A 20884-nucleotide genomic window follows, 5' to 3' on the forward strand; every position below is an offset into this window, starting at 1 on the left:
TCAATTCAATGGCAGGGAAAGAACCAGAGCCAGCCACAGAGGGGTTAACTCTCAGTGCCAGGCCCGAGCCCAGATAAAACGGGAGGGTTGCATCAGGCATAAAACCTGTGCCAAATCAAAACATCAAGATCGGATGATTTTCTGTGGTGACCCCGAACAGGGAGCAGCTGACGAACAGCAACAACATTTTAAGTAAATTAATAAAGTGAAATTTTAAACTTTGAAAGGGAAGTGGAAGCCAATTTTACACAGATAAATAGTTCAGTTATTTTTCAATAAGTGCAGTTTTCTAATTCTGTAGTCACTGAGAGAAAACCTATATAAGACCTGATTATTCATATGTGTTTAAGCAGTGTTGCTAGATTTGTTTTTGGTATTAAAGAACCTTTCTTCAGGACTCACCCTTATCAGTATGTGGCATGGTTTAGATAATCATGCTGTCTAATCAGCATCTCGAAATATATATATATATGTGTGTGTGTGTGTGTGTGTGTGTGTGTGTGTGTGTGTGTGTGTGTGTGTGTGTGTGTGTGTGTGTGTGTGTGTGTGTGTGTGTGTGGTTCCTTTTCTACCACTAAATAAATAAATAAATATAGTGGTAGAAAAGGAACCCTATTTGGTCTTCCATCTATACATTTTCTGTACTGCTTATCCTCACAGGGTTGTGGGGCACAGGGCACAATGCAGGGAACACAGTAAAAAGGGTGCCAACAGATCACAGTGTACAATCACACACACTGTGGACATTTTAGAGATGCCAGTCAGCCTACAATGCATGACTGGAATGAGAGTGAATAGAGAAGTATCAGAGGAAACCCTTGAAACACAGGGAGAATATGCAAACTCCAATCACGCAGAACAGAGGCAGGAACCTAATCGCCAACTATCCAAACATGGGGTGCAAGGCAAACTTGCTAACCACTAAGTCACCATGCTCCACCTCCTATTTATCTAAAACATAAATTCTAAAGGATAATAGATGTTTCTCTTTAAAATGCTGCAGTCTGGCTGATCTGTTCAACAACAGAGAAGGATGCAGAGAAACTGTGGAAACTATAGAGAAGGATGGCCTGAAAATAGCTGGCACATAATCAGCATTTCATCTCTAAGTATGTGTGACTAGGAAATGTCCTCTCTAAACTTTTTAAGCTGCTTGAGCTCCTTTAGCAGATTGATTTTATATCTGATTATCCAGATCCGTTTTAATAAGTTGCAATAAGCAATATGGTTTGAATGTATGACGATCTACAGAAACCATGGAGACGGATGACCTTGTCTCTTCCCTGTTTCCATTCAGGAAAATGTGCTCATTTCAGCTAGAGCAGAATGACTGAGTGCTCATGGAAAATAAAGTCTTGTTCGTTTAGAGAACTTAATACTGCAAGTAACTGAATAATAAGCTAAGAAATTCAATGAGCAGTCAGCAACATACACACTTGATTCAGGCTACACAATGTCTGTGAGGCCTAGGACAATTTTGGAATGCTTCATGACAGAATACTCTGCTGTTTCTAATGATTAAATGGGGGGACAAACCTATTGACTAATTTTATCCCAGGCACGCAAGCAGCGTAATTCTTTACAGTTTCCTCACTGCCAGATGAACGGATCAAAACTACTGTCTAACTCTAAAAGACATGAAGTCTTAGAGGTTTTGACCTGGGTTATACTATGTTGGTACAAATATGATGTATATGTGAGATAAAAAGATACGATGTGTTAGACCTTTGCTAGTAGGCATCTATGACTTCTAAACATCTAGTATTAAATTGTACCATCATCACATTAATGTACCATCATCAAATTCCTTGAAAACCCCAAGCAGGTGTGTACTGTAAGTGAGACATTTCTTTCTTCTTTTTCTTCTTTTTTATCCTGCACATTTCTCAAGAAAAGCAAAAATTTGGTTGAATCATCTGTAGCACTGAGTCACACTGACACTTAAGATGATAAAACAGGACATAACATTCAACTCTCAGACAACTCTCTGTCATCTCTTGTTCATTTGTTATTTTTTGGAGCTTGGTCTTACTGTGGGCAATTTTAATTTACTTGATCATGTGGGATCTCTACAGTCTTTCCAGAATGGCCACATTAAGAGTGATCTTGGCATTATGTAAGTAAATCAAGCTGTTTCTTACATTCCACGCCTGAACAGTTACATTTCTAAACAATTGCTAAACCTGTATTTAGCTCTGCTTTAAACAGTAGAGCAGCATCAGTATTCAATGTGATCTCAGTAATAATCCTTGGTATTCTCACAGTAATAATCCCTGAGGAAATGGAGACTGCCTACTCAGCTTATTTTCTCAGTAAAAAGTCAATGAGCAGTCTATAGAACAAAATGACTTAATTTCAAGGGTGAGAACAATAAGAAGTAAAACAGAAGAGACTGTTAGTTAAGCCACCTTGGCAAACATCATTAAGCTGCCAGAGCGGTTTACTGTTAAATATAAAATAAAATAAAATAAAATAAATGCAAATTATGATAATTTTCTAACCAAGACAACGTATTCTGCTATCTCTTGCATTTTACATTAAATGTAATTTAGATATATTTCGACAATTACTTCTGCCTGGTTGAAGTTTGTATTTATCAAGCCAGAAAATAACAAAATGTATTTATAAATTGTTTGGAGAATAGTTTAAACATGAAAATCTTGTTTAAATTGACCTAATAAAGTAAACTCTGACTGATTCAAGTTCACTCAGAGACTTCAAATCATATGGCTGCCAAGGAGTTACTGCAATCTTCAACTTCATTTTGCTTGGTGTGGAATATGAAGATATTTATTTACACATTTACCAGAAGACTGACAGATCATCAGACAGATGACAGATGACTGAAACTGAGACCAATTGTGTGCAAAGCAGGTACATAAACTTTACATAAGACTTTACTCTCATGTCTCATCCTATAAGCCTGTATAGTTACGAGTGCAAAAAGCACTGAAATTGGTGATACAGATCAAACAGTTTATTATTACCACTTTTTAATACAGATGCAGAGATTAAGTTGAAATATTCAAGAGCATTTCCTAAATAGTGTTGTTATGTACGTCATGCTTTACAGAGTGTTAATCCACAGAGCTAAAAATGGCATCTCTGCTGTGCTTTTGTTCTCCCTGAAAGTGAAAAGTGCTCCTGCACAGTCTTTTCACTGATGATTCATCTCCCACAAGACGCTGACTAGATGGAAACAATCTGTGTTTTAAAATAAATAAATGAATCTGTTTGCACTTTTCTCATTGTACATTTTACACTGTTTTATAAAAGTTGATATGGAAATCATTATATGACCACAGAACCAGCTAAATGTATAAATGTCTTTAATTAGCACTTTAGATTCAAACAGATTTTCTGTTGAAATTTTGAATTTTCGGTTTTTGAGATGAAGGAATTTTTAAGGCAAATTCACAATCTTTAAAGACAACAACCTCCTAATCAATACACGACTATAAGGCTGTATATGAATATAGAAAGGACATTATTCATAATAACACTCTGTGGTGTTTATAACAATTTATATTCACACCATCTACTGTCATTCGAATGAGGATGAGGTTTTCTTTTGAGTTCGATTCTTCTCAAGGTGTCTTCCTTTTCCATCTAAAGTAGTTTTTCCTCACCTCACTCACCTCAGACTTGTTCATTGGAGATAAATACAAACACATTTAAATATAAGTCTAATGTTAATCTTGAACATTTGTATAATATTTATCTTGAGACAATGTCCATTGTTAGAAGTGCTATACAAATAAAATTTAACTGAATTGAATTAATGGTCCAATGAGTATGAGAATAATGTTCTATATGTTATGGGCCTTGCAGTCTAATTTGTCTGATCGTCAAAACATGAGCTGAGGAAGTCTCCATGTTTCCTTCAGTTCAAACGGAAATATTTCCAGAATCATAGTTGACTGTTGAATGTTCCTCTAATTTGCCGTCTGTATACAACCCCCAGTTAACTTTAACCTCAGTCTTCTCTGTGGCTAAAGTGATCAATGTTTAATAAAGCTGAACATTTTACTGTATGTCAGAAAGACTATTACTGAATCAGAGTATAAGTGTAAGTTAAGGGCAAAGGCAGAATTCTGGAAGTTGGTATAGTCTCCTGTGTCTGAAAATAGCTAATGACGTTTACACCTCTGCCAAAGAATCTTTGGGGAAATGCGTATAAAATGGTTTACAACAATTACCACAATGTTTCACTGTGAGGACAACATTCACTGCAAGATAGTGACTGTCCTAATCATAAGCATCGACTAGCTTTAACCTTCAACCTCAAGCTCATCAACCTCAAGAAAATTGAGTCAAATAGATTTTTGTTGACATATTAGCTGGTAGCTTAGTGTCCTTCTTCACATAATGATGTGACATCCCACATATCTAAATATTAAGTTAAAGAGACATTTAATTAAGTTATTATGAAGTCTTACGGTGCCCCAACATTGTCATTTGCTTTCATGAAAATCTTAGCACTAAAATTTGACACATTTCATCATGACAGTATATTTTGTTGTAGACAGGCATTCCAAAAATTCTAAATAAAACTCAGAGAAAATGTTTATAATTCTGTTTTTATAATATAATACAAATCATATTCAAATTTTTTTTTATGAGCAGACTTTCATATCAGTGTTGGCAATTTTCATAATTGTCCAATGAACCTCATTTGGTAAGTGCTGTCACATTGCCATTAAAGTGAATCTGACAATCATGAAGTATAGCACAAGCTGTTAGTTGTCTGTCAGACTGTGAAAATCTTATCTGAGATGACTGCAATAAGCTGAGATTCTTAAAATAAGACCAGACAGTCCAAAAGCACTGGCGAAAGGTCAAACTGATAGAATCCATCTTAGAAACCAGTCTCTAAGCAAAAGGGCAAAACAGGAGAATAAACCAGAAGAAACAAAGCAGCGATTACATCCAAAAAAAGACCTAAACTGACAGACAAATGACACAAGCCTTAGACTTGTGTCCTGAAAAAAGAAATGAGTGAAATGAGTGAATTTACAGAAGCTGAAGGTCTGCTTGTGAGCGTGATTAATATGAAGATGGGGATGTAGAAAACTGGGAGTTCAGGAAATTGGAATATGATTTCTTTCCTGTCTTGTAGTGTGGTGTTTACAAGTTACTGATGAAAGTAACGATTCTTTTGATTCTTCTTCTTTTCAAGCTACACTACAAGTGATTTTTTAACCTTTAATGAAGAAAATAACAATGTAGTGTGACATAAACAGATTTTGCCATTCTAATAATATACCACTCTTAATGAGAAGCTTTGGTTTAGACTTACAGTATTCCATATAACATTAAATAGCCATGTTTACTGTATATGTTTGTGGCAATATGAATAATGCTGTTATTTCATATAGCAGACACTAACTATTTAATTAAATCTTACCTGAGGTTATCTATTATTCTACATCAACTAGGTAATCAACAACCGATTAGATTTTGGACCTTGGCAGTAGTTTCATCTCTGATTTGCACAGTGATTTGCGATGTGAATCTTTAACACTTATAAAAAAAAATAGATCAATATGTGCACTGATGTTCAATATTCATTAGGAGATGCGTCCTCTGTTGTTCTGCTGCTGTGCCGTCTACGCTAAATCAGAAATATTGCATTTGGTACTAAATTGATGTGATTATTACACACACTGCGATTTTTTTCATTCAAGAAATATTGCTAAACTGGATATACAGTATGTAATGTAGAAGACAGTGTAGTAGTTTGTCATAATGGAGTCTGTTATTGGAAAATCTCCTTTATCTTGCTGCTGCTACACTACTGAAAATGTATTGAAGCTAGAAGCATTGCTGCTTGTAGATAACTAATCCCAATCGATACTGTGCCGGCTTTACTGAAAGTCTGCCATCTTGTCACACCTTCACTTAGGTTTTATGATGTGTGTCTAATGTGTGTATAATATGTATAATGAGTGTCTGCAGGTATCATTTAATTAAAATTATTTTCCAGTTTATCACAACTAAATTGAAATAGCTACAGCACGGAGAAGGAACAGAGATTATGTATTATCATCACAACCGCCTCTACTGTAGATATACAATAACTTTTTGTGTGTTTGTTTATATGTGTGTCTGTGTTTGGTGGTGTGTTGGGGTGGTTGGTGGTTTTGTAGTGCTTCTGTGTTTGTCAGTGTCAGTGATGTTGAGACTGTTCAGAGATAAGAATGGCCCTGCTGGTGTCCTGACGCAATTAGATTGCAGCGGTTACAGTGCATCCTGTCAGGATTGTCAGCACAGTGTACACAAACAGCACAATGCACTCACCGAACGTGTGCTTAAATTCACAAGCAAAAAGTCACATATGCTAGCACGCTGAAAAAGCAGAGTCATTCGTTTATTAGAAAAGATCAGATTAGATTTATTAGGGCTAGGTTGACAGTAATGTGTATACGCAAAACACTTTACCCTGCTACACTGATCACGTACATATTTTTCATATAAGACACTGTTGTGGTGATCCAATAGAGTCAAAAACCATATGTCCTTTTTTCTATCTGTCAATAATTTCATTAAATATGAAAATACTAAATGTGTAGAAGGTCTCAGGGGCAACTATATCACTATTTAGTGGTAAATGTATATTACAAGAACACTGGCAATGGATACCATCACCACATTTTATGCAAAATGAACAGAAACCAAAACGACAAAGTACACATACTGTATAATGATATTTCGATCGTTAATACAGCATTTTGTTTAATCCCAATGGATGATATAACATAATGTTTCAAATATAATGTAACAAATGTTTCAATCCTGTATTAATTAAAGCTTCTGGAAACAACATTGCCATTTATTTCATTTCACCAAACTCCAGCTCTCTCTAGAGACATCTTCTTCTATCCAAACCTCTCTTCAAAGACATGCATGCATTTACACGCCAATACTCATATTCTGCATTCATACAGCTACATAAAGCACACCACCGTGTTTTAGTTAATTCTGTATAATATTACTGCTTTTGAGCATGTACATTGCAAAAAAAATGATATCAAGTGATTTTATTTTCAACAACCTAAAATGTTATTTCTCATTTTGAGATAATTATATAACAAATTCTAAGCTTACTAATTTCTGGCATAAATTTGTTTCATTTTATTGGCACATAATTTTGATTCTCTCTAGAAATAAATGCCTGAAATTAGCATTCTGTCAATAGAATCATTACACAACAAACAATTAAACAATAAATAAAGTTGTTTTACTTACTAGGATATAATTTTTTGCAGTATACCACCAGAACTTTCCAAGCACAAAAAAAGGTTTACACACTTCTCTCTAAGAAGAAAAAGCACACAAACATCCAAGCTTGTCACTTGCTCACTCTCTTCTTCTTTGGATGGTTTCTGTTCTGTTGCAATATTTATTGTTTCAGATTGTTTTGTACTGCAAGCCAATATCTTCCACTGCGTCCATTAGATATACCGTATCAGTGACTTTACTTTAATCCTTGCCTTATCTCCTTCATCAGTCTCGCTTTTTTTATTTATAGCCTACTTGTGTACAAAGCGTTGATGCCTGTGCTAAATAATTGATGAGGAAGGAGCACTGCTTCTGTGTGGAAAACTATCCTGGTGTGATATTTTGAAATCCCAGAACTAAGGACAGACACAAAAACATCGTAATCAGAGTATCTATTGTAATTATACAGTAGCTATCAGAATGCGAAACCAATTTAATCAGTGGGTTTTTTTAACGATTAAATCAGCAAGTTAAAAAGCAACCCATTATGTCCTCAGGTGTTTGTGTCCTCAGGTGTCCACTTATCTGCACTTACAGTACATCTATTTTTCAATTTACTCCGTCATATGACTAATTCCGATTATTAAGTTAGTCAGAGGATCTATTGAATTTAACACAACAGAATAACCATGGAAACCACATGAGATTTAATATATAGTTTTTGTTTAAGTAGAATTGTTACATGCTTTTTCCCCAGAGATTGTTTGCTTGATGTTACACATGATCAGCAGAGCTCAGGCTCAGGCTCTGCTGCTGCCACATCATCAATAAAGATAAGTGAGCAAAGTTCCAATGATGAAGACATGCTTTTTATCAGTACAAATTCTGTACAAATTCCTACTCCTACATCTTTCTTATAGCAAATACGTATGGTCAGTAACATCTATAAGTCATTTAGTCAATGTGATCAAAAGCAGCCTACAAAAAGCATAAACTTATATATATTCATGGGTCAAAAGAATCATATTGTATTCATAGTATGCATGGATCTTTTAGTGTGATGAACCTGCCTACATCATGGACCATTCCCAATTGTGCCATATATACCCAGAAGAAATCCATGAAAACACAGGGAGAACATGCAAACCTCTGCATGTAAAAGTACGATATAAAGAGAATAAACAAAACTTGTGAGGTTGTGTTCATGTACTCATTCTTTAATGTACGAGGAAATATGTGAAAGTTATATTGCTACTGAATATCCTTGAGAGTGCTGTTAAATAGTTTTTCATCACATTCAAAGCCTGTTCTTTGGTGAACTACTGCTGTGTTCTTTCATAATTTACCAGGTCCCTTGCATTCTTGCTTCAAGTTAATGCTGTACTACTGTAACTTACTGCTGGTCTTGGAAATCAACTCTCTTTTAATAACATCCTAAAACTGAGGTATGTGTGTAAGAGCTACCCTACACACTCCTACCATTCACAACCGATATGCATATACATATAATTAATGGCGACAGTTTGCAAATAAATATGTCACTGTTTCATGTCAAAGCCAGTCTTATAGATTTACAGATTCAATGCAACCTAATTTGTGTCAGAATCTGGTTACATATGAAGTGGCCTGTAATAGAGATCTCTAACTGCGCTTAGGTTGAATCATGATTTGAGATTTCTAAAGCACATGGAACAGTTACAGATTGGCAGATAAGGCAGAAGTAAAAACAAAAAAAAACAAAAAAAACCACCATATTTCCCTCAAAAACATAACTGAGTTCAAATCATTTGTGCTTGTTGTCCACTGGGTTGTTCACCACTTCCCAAGTCTGACTCTGCTTCTCCACTGACTTCTCTCCTGTGACCAGAGAACTGCACCAGAGATTTGCCTGAAGCATTTTGGTTCCTCCAGCAGAAACATCTGGACAAGTCTGCACGGAACGATGGCGTGAAGAAACCATATATTACCGGATCACAACATGTGTTGAGGTTTCCAAAAACAAAGAAGACATGGTGAACATAATCAGGGATGACTTGCAGCATCTGTGGCTGGAACCAGTACCAGATCCCAAGAAGGTAATATGGTGTCCAGCAAATGACAAATGATGCAACAATAATTATGGTCATTTTTAGGGTCTTCATACGAGCTTTAGGAATCATATCCGTTCCACTGCGTCTCAGACAAGGCTCTCCTGCTGGAGACACATATCCTGTTAGTACAACTTAGGGCATATATATCAATTACATGACCATATCAGGAGAGTCACTTACCTTTGTCCTTGCTCCTGTGCATCTGGCGGTTGATTTCAACTAGGATACGTGTATAGCACAAGCTCATGACAAGCAGAGGGAACACATAGAGTGTGACGAAGTGGAACATGTTATATGCCGTCTCCTGCCAGTGCTTCTGGAAGCTTCCGTGTGTAGCACACTGGACAAAATCAACTCCCTTGGCCTTAATTGCCCGGAAAATGAATAACTATCATATAGAGACATAAATGAGATATTTTAAGTGAATACAGCTGAGTAGAAAAGGAAAAATTTATTGCATCAATTTGATGTTACTATACATTTTTTGTTACTATATATTTTCTTACATTGTAATAAGTTCAACTGTACTAAATTTGACTAATATTAACTAATCCAGCAAAATAGTTCTCAGACCAACAAGCAAAAGTGAACCATAGCAAAAGACATAGAACAAGCTAGTAGTAGTAGCAGGCTAACGAACAAATTCTGTCATAGCCCAAAACAGCCATTAATCCATTCAGATAATGTGTTCAAACGGGCATAGACATCTATATGATTGAGTGCTATTTAAGTTCCAGTCAGGAATATAAGATAAGATAAGAAAAGATAAGATAAGATAAGATAAGATAAGATAAGATAAGATAAGATAAGATAAGATAAGATAAAACCAAGACCAAGCTTATTTACATTTATTTACAGATTTAAACATGTACTTTCATTCATCCTTAGTAACTGCCTGGTGAAAATTAAGCTAATAGTTTGTGTATATTTTGGGAAATAGAAACAAACTCTCAGTAGAAATTATTGCAGTTAAATCAGTTCTGTTGACATCTGTAGTTGAGACCAATTAACAACTTGAGCATGTAGCCACAAGTGAGGAACTGCCAGAGCCAGAATTCTTAAACACTGCTTATATTTCCTGTGTTTCCTGGGGCTTTGTGTGACAGGAACAGCTGATTGAGATACTGTATAAATAATGCAGTGTTATCGACTGCTTGGTAGCTCATGTTAGTTAACATCTTCAAAATATAGCTAGTATTAATGACATATATCTAGATCCAGACTTGAGTTTGAAACACAGACATAAAAAACTCTGGCCTGAGGGTATGCAAGAACACAGGCAGGCAGGCCGTTACACAAAGACTGGACCAAAGGTAATGCTATGATTAACTGTCAAATTAAAAGCCTGGTCATGCCTGGCCTGCTCTGGCAGCCTGGCAAAAAGCCCTTAATGCAAGCAACAGCTGAAAATGGTTGCATTACAGCCTCGATAAATCATCAGCTGAGAAGCATCCGCCAACATCTGCAGATGTTTTTAAATCACAGACTTCAACCTTTCTTCGTGTGAAAAGGATATTTAATTAACTTACTAAAATGACTTTTGTTTGTTTGTTCAATCATCTGCTGTTTTCTGAAGCGAATAAATAATATTATTCTTTAAAAAAAATCGATTCTTAGATCATTCCCCTAATGTAGCTGCAAGTCTTCTTGACATTAAGCTCATATGCTGCATTCTAACCTTGTAGTCAGTGCAAAACAATATACGGGACCAGTCTCGCAGGACAGGAGGGACGATAAATGTTCAATAAATGTTTACTGTTGTTTGGAAAATATTTAAAATGTATTAAACAGTCATTTTGTGTGTGCCCTGCGATGGGTTGGCACTCCGTCCAGGGTGTATCCTGCCTCGATGCCCGATGATGCCTCCCCGTGACCCGAGAAGTTCGGATAAGCGGTAGAAAATTAGTGAGTGAGTGAGTCATTTTAATATCATGATCATTTTTGAAAATATTTGTATTTCCTGAAATTAGAAGTCTATATTTATGTTTATTTGAATTCTTAAATTTTAATTCATGTAGCTAGATTTACCCAAAATCGATCCATGAAACCTGTACTTTAACCTCTGCCTATGCGAGGAATACTAAATGTTTTTATCCAGTAAACTGAATAACCATATCTCTGTGGTCTTGACACTAAAGATGATTTATTTTTTATTTAAAGATTTATTTATTTTTCCTCTGCTAGCATTTCAGGCAAAATCTAATAAGGAACATCAAAATGCTCTCGCTCATGACACAATAACCCCCGAGCCCCCAGCCCCCGTCCACAGCCCCTACACACAAATTATTTATATCCACTCAGCAAAGCAGTAGTTTAGGACATAAATAATAAAGATGCAGAATACAGAAAAACAATCCATCTTACAGTTAAAACATGCACCGTATTAAGATTAGTAAGGGTATAAATAACAGTGTTCTCTCCATATATGATTGACAGCAGACACTGAACTAATTCAAGTAGTTTTTTTGCAAAAAAAAAAAAAAAAGAAAAGTTGCAGTTTTGCAAGTTGCATCATAACATTTTGAAAAACATTACAGCAAAAACAAGCATTCCTGCTGACATCAGTCACCAAAAAAGATTACAAAATCCTAAAGAGACTGAATAGTTTAATGTGCAGCCTACCTGTAGAACACCCTATTCAACAACATCATCTGGTGTATGATCTTTATCTTCCTCTCTATGTGTGTGTGTGTGTGTGTGTGTGTGTGTGTGTGTGTGTGTGTGTGTGTGTGTGTGTGTGTGTGTGTGTGTGTGTGTGTGTGTGTGTGTGTGTGTGTGTGTGTGTGTGATATACTTCCTGAGAAATGTCCTTGCCTTGACTCACTCATCTCTTCCTTTATTAGCTAAAATCATTTACAGACCCTTATCTTTGTTAGGAATAACTGTATAGAGGCCTGATTCATCATCAGCTGGGAGTTTATATGCTTCAATCAATGGAATATTCAAGGTCTTTCTGAGACTGACCAAAGCTCTGAAGTTTCTTTTCAATGTCGTCAACTCTGTGGTTGCCAATTAGCTGACAAAACCTGTACGTCACAGATCCTAATACCATAAAGCTAAATAACATAAATACCATAACTTCTATTCATTAACAAAAGGACCTAAGGTGCGTTTAAGCTTTATAATATGTTAGGAAAGGAATAATAATAACAATAATAATAACAATAATAATAATAATAATAATAATAATAATAATAATAATAATAATAATAATAATAATGTCTGAATTATTATTATTATTATTATTATTATTATTATTATTATTATTATTATTATTATTATTTCAGGTCAACTCTTTTGAAATGATTATGCTTTATTATGTTCAATTATTGGTCCCTTAAATTTCAAGTGGTGAGTTATACAGGTTTATGAAACTATGAAATAGCAATTAGACATCATTTAAAAGTAATACTAGTTATCTCATAATGCACATGCACTCTTTTAACACATGGACTCATAACCATATTGACTAGTCCTCTCTCTCAGTCTGTGAGTCTTAATTAGTCTACTTTAAATTGTTGTTGTTGTTGTTTTTTTTACAATAACTATTCAAATTTCCTTATGGAATAATGTATAGTCTTCATGGACAATATGTACTTTAAGATGAAAAACTGTACAGGTATAATAAGGCATGTTAAATGTAATGGGTTTTAAAAGCAAAGCCAGTCTGTGATTTTTAATTGTTGTTAGAGTGTTGTTAGTGGGTTCAGGAAATCCCAACCCATTATTATGAATTTTTTTTTCATATCGTTATCGTTATATTTATTACCATTAGTTCAATAACTCAGAAACATGTCAGCTTTGATATAATGTGCTGTCAGTGGAAATGCTCTATGACTGCAAAAGTTATAATATCATTATAATCAATAATAAGTCTAATATCTGAACAATTAGCTTATGTTCATAAAATAAATCTATACTTAGACACACCCATGTTTAATGTCTTGATTTTAGTTAAGACACAGTTGTGTAAAGCTGAGCTGCACTGACCTGTGGGGAAGCAAGGAGCAGGCTGAGTATCCATGCAGTCACCAGCATCCTCCTGTTCCTGCGTCCCGCATCCAGTGTGTCCAGCGGGTGCAGGATGGCATGGTGCCGGTCCAGGCTCACCACCACTAAGATGAACGCAGCTGAGTGCATGGCAAACAGCTTCAGAAAGCACATGAGTTTACACATGGCATCCCCAGCATACCACTGCACCGTCACATTCCACACTGCATCAAGTGGCATCACCACAAAAGTCATGACGAGGTCAGCTGATGCCAGACTGGCAATCAGCGGCCGTAAGTGTGAAGCCAAGCGCCTGCCCCGACCACGCGTCACACTTAGCAGCACAGACAAGTTACTGACCGCTGCAAATACAAAGAGCACTAGGGTGGCAATAACACGGAATCGAGCAGCTGTGGTGAAAGTTGGGGTCTCCCAGGAAGGAAGGGGTGGTGCCATAGAGACATTGAGCACAGAAGAGTTGTCCAAGATGTTTGTGGGGCTGGAAAGCAGAAGTGTTGTGTTTCCTGACATGCTGAAAATAGAGGGAAAATAACAAGACAGATATGTCCACAGTCAGCTTTAACTCCTGGAGGACTGTTATGAGTGATGTATAATTTCCTCCTCAATACAACAAAGAGCAAAATATAATCAAGAGAAAATAGAAAAATTGAGATGGATCATGTAGGAATTAGTTAATTAAGAAGTTTCCACTTCACGCAAGCTTCACTGTGCAAGTTATAGCCAATGAGAACAGGACCATGAAGGGAGTGTGCCTCATGTGTGTGTGGGTTAAAGTGATTTTTGAAATGTAACCTGAGAATCAGATAACACTTCATTACTCAACATCTCTGTGCTATTATCCATGTCTAACCAGGTCTGCATGGGACTCATCTGGATCTGTCTCATTATCTGTGGCCATTACCTTCCTACAGCATTTTATCATAAGATGAAGACTTTGATTAAAAGGCAGTCATGCCCACTGCACTATACCGTGTTTATATCTGAATCTGCAAGAAAACTACGCTGTGAGCAAAATAATACGGAAAGTGTTATTCATAACAACCTTTCATAAGCTCAGGGTAAGCACATTGCATTACATCGTACGTTACATCCCCTGATGGTTTTATTCTCCAAAAATTCTGTTCAAATTTTAGACCCAAGGTTCATTTACTAATTATGCAAAATTCTAAACTCTATGTGAGTATAACAACAAATAAACAACAGACAGCATTAAAATTTTGTCTGGATGGTGTTCCAGCACTTTCCACTTAATATCTTGTCAACCATCATAGCTGAAGTATCAGTGTGGAATCTCAATGAGGATTTACAGGATTTTTCATTCCTTCTGGTCCCCACAGATCTGCCTCGACAAAACACGCAGCGTTATACTGTACCACAAGTCATACCAGATAAAGGAAACTGGATTTTTACAGACTGATGCTGGGTTTTATTTTTGGCTAATGGTGCAATACTGTTACTGGTGTGTTTCAAGAGATTTGAAACACAGGTATCGCAGCAGTAGAGTATCCTTGTCTCTTTCAGAAGCTGATTTGACAGGGTGAGAATTCAACAGCTCTAGACACAACATAGAATTTGAGTTGTTGCCATCTCATTGCCGAGCCACATTATCTGAATAACTGTCCAGATAACCACCAGTGGGACTGAAAAATGCATTCTTAATGTGTGTGTGTGTGTGTGTGTGTGTGTGTGTGTGTGTGTGTGTGTGTGTGTGTGTGTGTGTGTGTGTGTGTGTGTGTGTGTGTGTGTGTGTGTGTGTGTGTGTGTGTGTGTGTGTGTGTGTGTGTGTGTGTGCGTGTGTGTGTGTGCCAACTGGTACTAACTGGAATAGCATTAATGAGCACCAAGAATATTTGTATTATTTATATATGTAATATTGATATTCATTCTCTCCCATGTGTGACCTCTGAACTTATTTCTATATTTGAGATAAGTCCTCCATAAGAAGTGAATAATTAAGAGTTGAGCCTCCTATCTAGTATCAAAAACGTTTTGCTGCTGCGATAGACACATACACATTGATCCCTACAAATTATACAGCTTAGCTTCAATATGGAAATTTTGGAACCCTTTTAATTATTTGTGAAAAAGAAAAATCAGTCTGCCTTCAGTGCTGCTCACCTAGAAAAAGAAGGATGAAATGTTGTATTACATATTTTTACCTCTTTGTTTTCCCATTAGTGAATAATATACGATTATACAGTATGCTTAGTTCTGATTGGTCAGGTTCTCTCAAAGACTATTAAAGCTTTAAGGTGTATATTAACGCTAGTTCTAATACATTAGCAATTCAACAGTAACAACTTGTAATAAGAATAAGAATAATGATTTTTGTGAATAATGATTGTCTGTCTGAAGATGTTTATTAAGCATTCCAGGAGTCTTTATTATCAGCACTTTGTAACAGTTGAGGTAAAACTGGGGTAAAATAGAGGTTTTCTGACATGGGAAAGTCTTCAGTATGGAGGGCTTTGTTGATTTTGTGACCTTAATGTATGATCAATCGTTTGGTCATTAATTATTTTCTTAGAAATACATACCATTACATATCTAGCAAACCACACCCACTTACTGCAATCTAATATGTTATTTGCTGATCAAATTGATGATTTTTCTATAAAATCTTCACAGGCCGTATAACTGATTTTTAAAATCTGTTTAAGCCCAACCAGAACATTAATCTTTCGAAATATGCAGGAAGGTGTCTAATACAGAAAGATCATCAAAGTGATAGTATTTCATCCTGCAGCACAATGATGATAAAAATGCCTTAAAAACAGTGGTGTGTCTTGAACTTTACCATGAGCCACCCATTACAGAGATAATGTCTATACTATAGAGTACTTCTTATTCATTCTTAGAGGCTTTGGAACATAGAAAACATTAGTGCGGATTTCTACTGACATTCAGTATAATACTGGAGCAGCTGGTACATATCTTTGGGGAGCATTTTGGTCCAAAGCAGGTGTGATGTTGGATGCCACACATCATGAACATTTGTCTTGCCTTCTTCAACCCTTTTAAAAATGACATACTGTCCTTCAAACATATGAAACTCATCTCATATCACTAACTATGAATTTTTGAATTTGAATTTGAACTTAATTTATTTTCTAATTCCCAATGTATGTTACAACCGAGTGTTAAGACTGACAGATCTGTGAATAAGGACGTTCCCTTAAATCTTTTGGAGCATTAATATGCATCTTTTACCTAGAAAGGTACAATGTATTGTACCAGAAAGGCTTTTCATCTAAATTGTAATTTAATTTGTTTTGAAGATATATTCTATCCATGGTTGTAGGTTACAGATACACATTAAAGGTGCTATCATTATCTGGTGGTATCTCACCAGCAACAATAAATGGTACAGTAAGTTTGTATTTGTTTCTAGTCCCAATATTCCATTTAGCTTCTACAAAAGTCTGTAAAATCTCATGATTGATAAATGATGTATCTGTCTTTCATATCTGAGAAACATCACTAAGGAACATAACTAGATTAGTGATGTACTAATTCTATTTACTTAAACTTTACTTAAATTATCAATAGCATCAGGAAATCAGAAAAAGAGAAACATATGGAAATGTAAAAGGAGATGTAGACTGTCTATTCCAGTGAAATATAAAACTTATAGTCTCACTCTGAGTGATTCATCTGACTAACACTTGATAGACTGATTTTTAAAGTCTAATGCACAGAAGTGTTTTGTAAAATCCTGAAACATACCTGAGGGCAGCTGATGCTAGAGATTATTCCGCAGAACGCCCACTTTCCCCATTCACAAAGCTGCTGTTATCCAGAGGAAAACTCGCTTCATCGACTAATAAGAATTGTGTCACATGTTTCTAATGTGTCCTGGAAATCCCCTTAAGAAAAGCCCATGTTCCGGATGCTACTGAGGATGTTATCGCTTCATCAGCTCTGAGTGTGTGCCGAGCAGGTGGGCTCAGTGTGTGTGTGTGTGTGTGTGTGTGTGTGTGTGTGTGTGTGTGTGTGTGTGTGTGTGTGTGTGTGTGTGTGTGTGTGTGTGTGTGTGTTTGCGTTCGTGTGCGTGTGCGTGCGTGTGCGTGCGTGCGCGTGCGTGCGTGTGTTCAGCCGCAGTCAGTTTTCAGCATCTCAGTCTGGTCTCGGCATCCAAATGGAAAGCGACAGTCATTCATACCAGATTTCTGACCAAAGTATTGTGCAGTGCGCAGTGTATGTTTTACTGATTCAGTATACAGTGAACAGAAATAGATACAGACACAGGCTGTGTGTTGTGTCACAATTATACATTAGCGTGAACACGGCCAAATCCGCATAAGACTGAACTAAATAGTGTGTTCTTATATACACAGGATATAGTGTGCTGCATTTAGTGCTTCACTACTCAGCCATTTATTGGAGACCATTCAGATAGATAGATAGATAGATAGATAGATAGATAGATAGATAGATAGATAGATAGATAGATAGATAGATAGATAGAACTTTATTGTCATTGCATAGTACACAGCAACAAAATGCAATTTGGCATCTACCAGAAGTGCAAAAAGTAGCAATTGTGCAAATAGACAAGTGCAGATAAATGTGTGGTTAGATTTAATGGTGAATTGTAACATTTTATACAATGGAATCTCCCAATTTCACTCATACTGTATGTATTGTATATATGACATATATCGTCACTGTCGGGCGGAATCCTCGTATCTCCAAAATCCTTATTTTTCAGGAAATTAAAAAAACGCCGTTTGTGTGTGTGTGTGTGTGTGTGTGTGTGTGTGTGTGTGTGTGTGTGTGTGTGTGTGTGTGTGTGTGTGTGTGTGTGTGTGTGTGTGTGTGAACTCTGGGCTGAGACATTAGATGTCGAAATAAAAAGAGGATAAAGATACAAAAACCAACAAAACTATATAAGAACTGTAGGTGAATTACCTGTGTGTGAAGCACAGTTGTGAAGATATTCAGTTTTTGCTATAAACATGAACTTATTATTGTCTAAGTGACATTTTTGACACAAGCGTAAATAGTGAAGGTAGTGAGTGCATCACCATGTGCACTGTGTCAGGTACTTAACTAAACTCTGAGTCTCAAATTGCATAGAGATGAAACATTCTATACTGTTTTTGAGTCAGTCTTCTGGGTTTTCAAGTCAAATCAAATCAAATCAAATTGTATTTGTCACATACACATACATACAGGGTATGACATGCAGTGAAATGCTTTTTGCATCTGTCCAGTATTTAAGCATAAAAGAAATGCAATTAGGGATAAAAAAAAATTAAACCAAAACCAAAAGGAGATAGATAAATAAAAAGTATAATCTATATAAAAACTATATAAAATATGAAAATATATGTGAAAAAATAATGTATATACATAAATATACATAAATGCGTATGTTTTTTTAATGATTGTCCTTAAAGTGTCTATGTGCAATATGGTGTGTATAGAGTGTATAAAGTGGCACTGTGATGTGCAAGTCCATAGCTAAAGTGTCATAGTGCAAAAAAGGTGTGCAGAAAAACAGTGAAGATGGAGGGAGCGGTCCAGTACTGGATCCTTGGTGTTTCCTGGTTTAAACTCTGAATGGCCTGCGGGAAGAAGCTTCTCCTCATTCTCTCTGTGTTTGCTTTCAAGGAGCGGAAGCATTTGCCTGAATGCAACAAAGAAAAGAGTCCATTGTTGGGATGGCTGAGATCCATTACAATCTTCCTGGCCCTGGTCCGGCACCGCGTGCTGTAGATGTCCTGCAGGTCAGGGAGCTCAATGTGGATGGCACGTTCAGCTGACCACACCACCCTCTGAAGGGCTTGCCTGTCCTTCATGGTACTGTTCCCGAACCAGGAAGTGATGCTACTCGTCAGGACGCTCTCAATGGTGCAGGCGCAGAAAGTCTTTAGCACCTGAGAGAGTAGGTTAAAGTCCCTTAAGCGTCTCAGATGGTACAGACGCTGCCGGGCCTTCTTCACCAGGGTGTTGATGTGACAGGACCAAGAGAGGTCCTGTGTGATGTGAACACCTAGGTACCAGAAACTGTCCACTCTATCCACTGGGGTCCCGTTGATGTTCAGCGGTTGGTATGACCACTCCCTCTTTGTGCTGAAGTCCACTATCAACTCCATAGTCTTGCTGATGTTCAGGAGAAGATTGTTCTCCTGGCACCATCTCTCCAGGTTTTAGTCTCCTGTAGGTAGGCCATCTCATCGTTGTTGGAGGTCAGGCCCACCACAACAGTGTCATCAGCAAACTTGATGATGGTGGTGGAGTTGGAAGTGGCCACACAGTCATATCTGTACAGTAAGTACAGCAGGGGGCTCAAAACACAACCCTGGGGAGCTCCAGTGCTGAGGGTGAGGGTGGATGGGGTGTGGTCAGTCTGTCAGGAACTTGGAGGTCCATTGACACAGCGGCAGGCTGAGTCCCAGGACCTCCAACTTAGAGGTGAGTGTGGAGGGAATTATGGTGTTGAACAATGGTACTGTAGTTTTTGCATAAAAAATGAAACTCGGGGAAGTGTACAGAGATCAATGGTTTCCACTGAATATAAGAATATGTGAGAATATATGAGTATATGTGAGAATATTTTGGCTTCGTAGGCCAGCATCAGTGTTTTGAATCTGATGCGTGCAGTTACCGACATCTAGTGCAGGGATCGCAGCAGCAGGGTGGGATGCGAAAACTTAGGTAGGTTGAAAACAAGCCATGCAGCCGCATTTTGGATCATTTGCAGAGAACGAATTGCATTCATAGATAGACCTGGCAGCAGTGTGTTGCAGTAGTCCAGTCTTGAAATGACAAGAGATTGAACAAGTACCTGAGTAGCCTGTGTGGACAAAAATGGCCAAAATCCTTCTAATGTTATAGAGAAGGAACCGATACGAGCAAGTCACATTAGCAACCTGAGAGGAAAAGGACAGTTGATTGTCCATGGTTACACCAAGGTTGTGAGCTGTGGCTGAAGGGGAGAGCGCATCGTTATGCAGGGATATTGCAAGATCATGAATTGGGGATGAATCGCCTGGGATGATCAGCAGTTCAGTTTTGCTAGGATTGAGCTTTAACTGATGAGCAGTCATCCGTGACGATATTTCTGCCAGACGTGCTGAGCTCCGATCAGAAGCTGTGGTATGAGGGTGGGAAAGAGAAGATACTGTAAGTTGTGTATCATCAGCATAGCAGTGGTAAGAGAACTCTTGTGAGGAAATAACTTCACCAAGAGAGTGAGTATGCAGGGAGAAAATAAGAGGACCAAATACTGAGCCCTGTGGGACACCAGTGGACACCTGATATGAGCGTCCTTCCAGGTAGGAAGCAAACTATTCCCAAGCTGATCCGTAAATCCCAAAACTCCTGAGGGTGGACAAGAGGGTCTTGTGGTTGACCATATCAAATGCTGCTTAAAGGTCAATGAGTATAAGGATGGATGACAGGCTGATCTAGCAACATTCAGTTTCTCAGAAACATCCAAAAGGGCTGTCCCTGTGGAATGAGCTGCTTTATAGCCAGACTGGTTGGGTTCTGGAATGTTGTTATGTGAGAGACAGACAGACAGTTGATTATAGATAATATGTTCAAGAATTTTT

General features: G+C 37.1%; 1 protein-coding gene across 2 annotated transcripts; it reads right to left on the minus strand.

Annotated features, from left to right (window-relative positions):
- Window positions 1-6373: 6373 nt before the first annotated feature.
- On the minus strand, window positions 6374-17289 carry gnrhr1 (gonadotropin releasing hormone receptor 1). Of its 2 annotated transcripts, none has more exons than XM_027175680.2 (4): window positions 17049-17289; window positions 13302-13833; window positions 9492-9699; window positions 6374-9412 (listed from the first exon to the last, which is right to left on the minus strand). In XM_027175680.2, the coding sequence occupies exons 2-4, from the start codon at window positions 13830-13832 to the stop codon at window positions 9000-9002; spliced, it is 1152 nt and encodes a 383-aa protein (XP_027031481.1). In that variant the 5' UTR covers window position 13833; window positions 17049-17289; the 3' UTR covers window positions 6374-8999. The 2 variants fall into 2 exon arrangements, with proteins under 2 accessions (XP_027031481.1, XP_027031480.1); XM_027175679.2 differs by having other exon boundaries at window positions 6374-9415; window positions 17049-17288.
- Between the last annotated feature and the right edge of the window lie 3595 nt (window positions 17290-20884).

The sequence above is a fragment of the Tachysurus fulvidraco genome, chromosome 24 (assembly GCF_022655615.1).
Source record: "Tachysurus fulvidraco isolate hzauxx_2018 chromosome 24, HZAU_PFXX_2.0, whole genome shotgun sequence".
Lineage (NCBI taxonomy): Eukaryota > Metazoa > Chordata > Actinopteri > Siluriformes > Bagridae > Tachysurus > Tachysurus fulvidraco.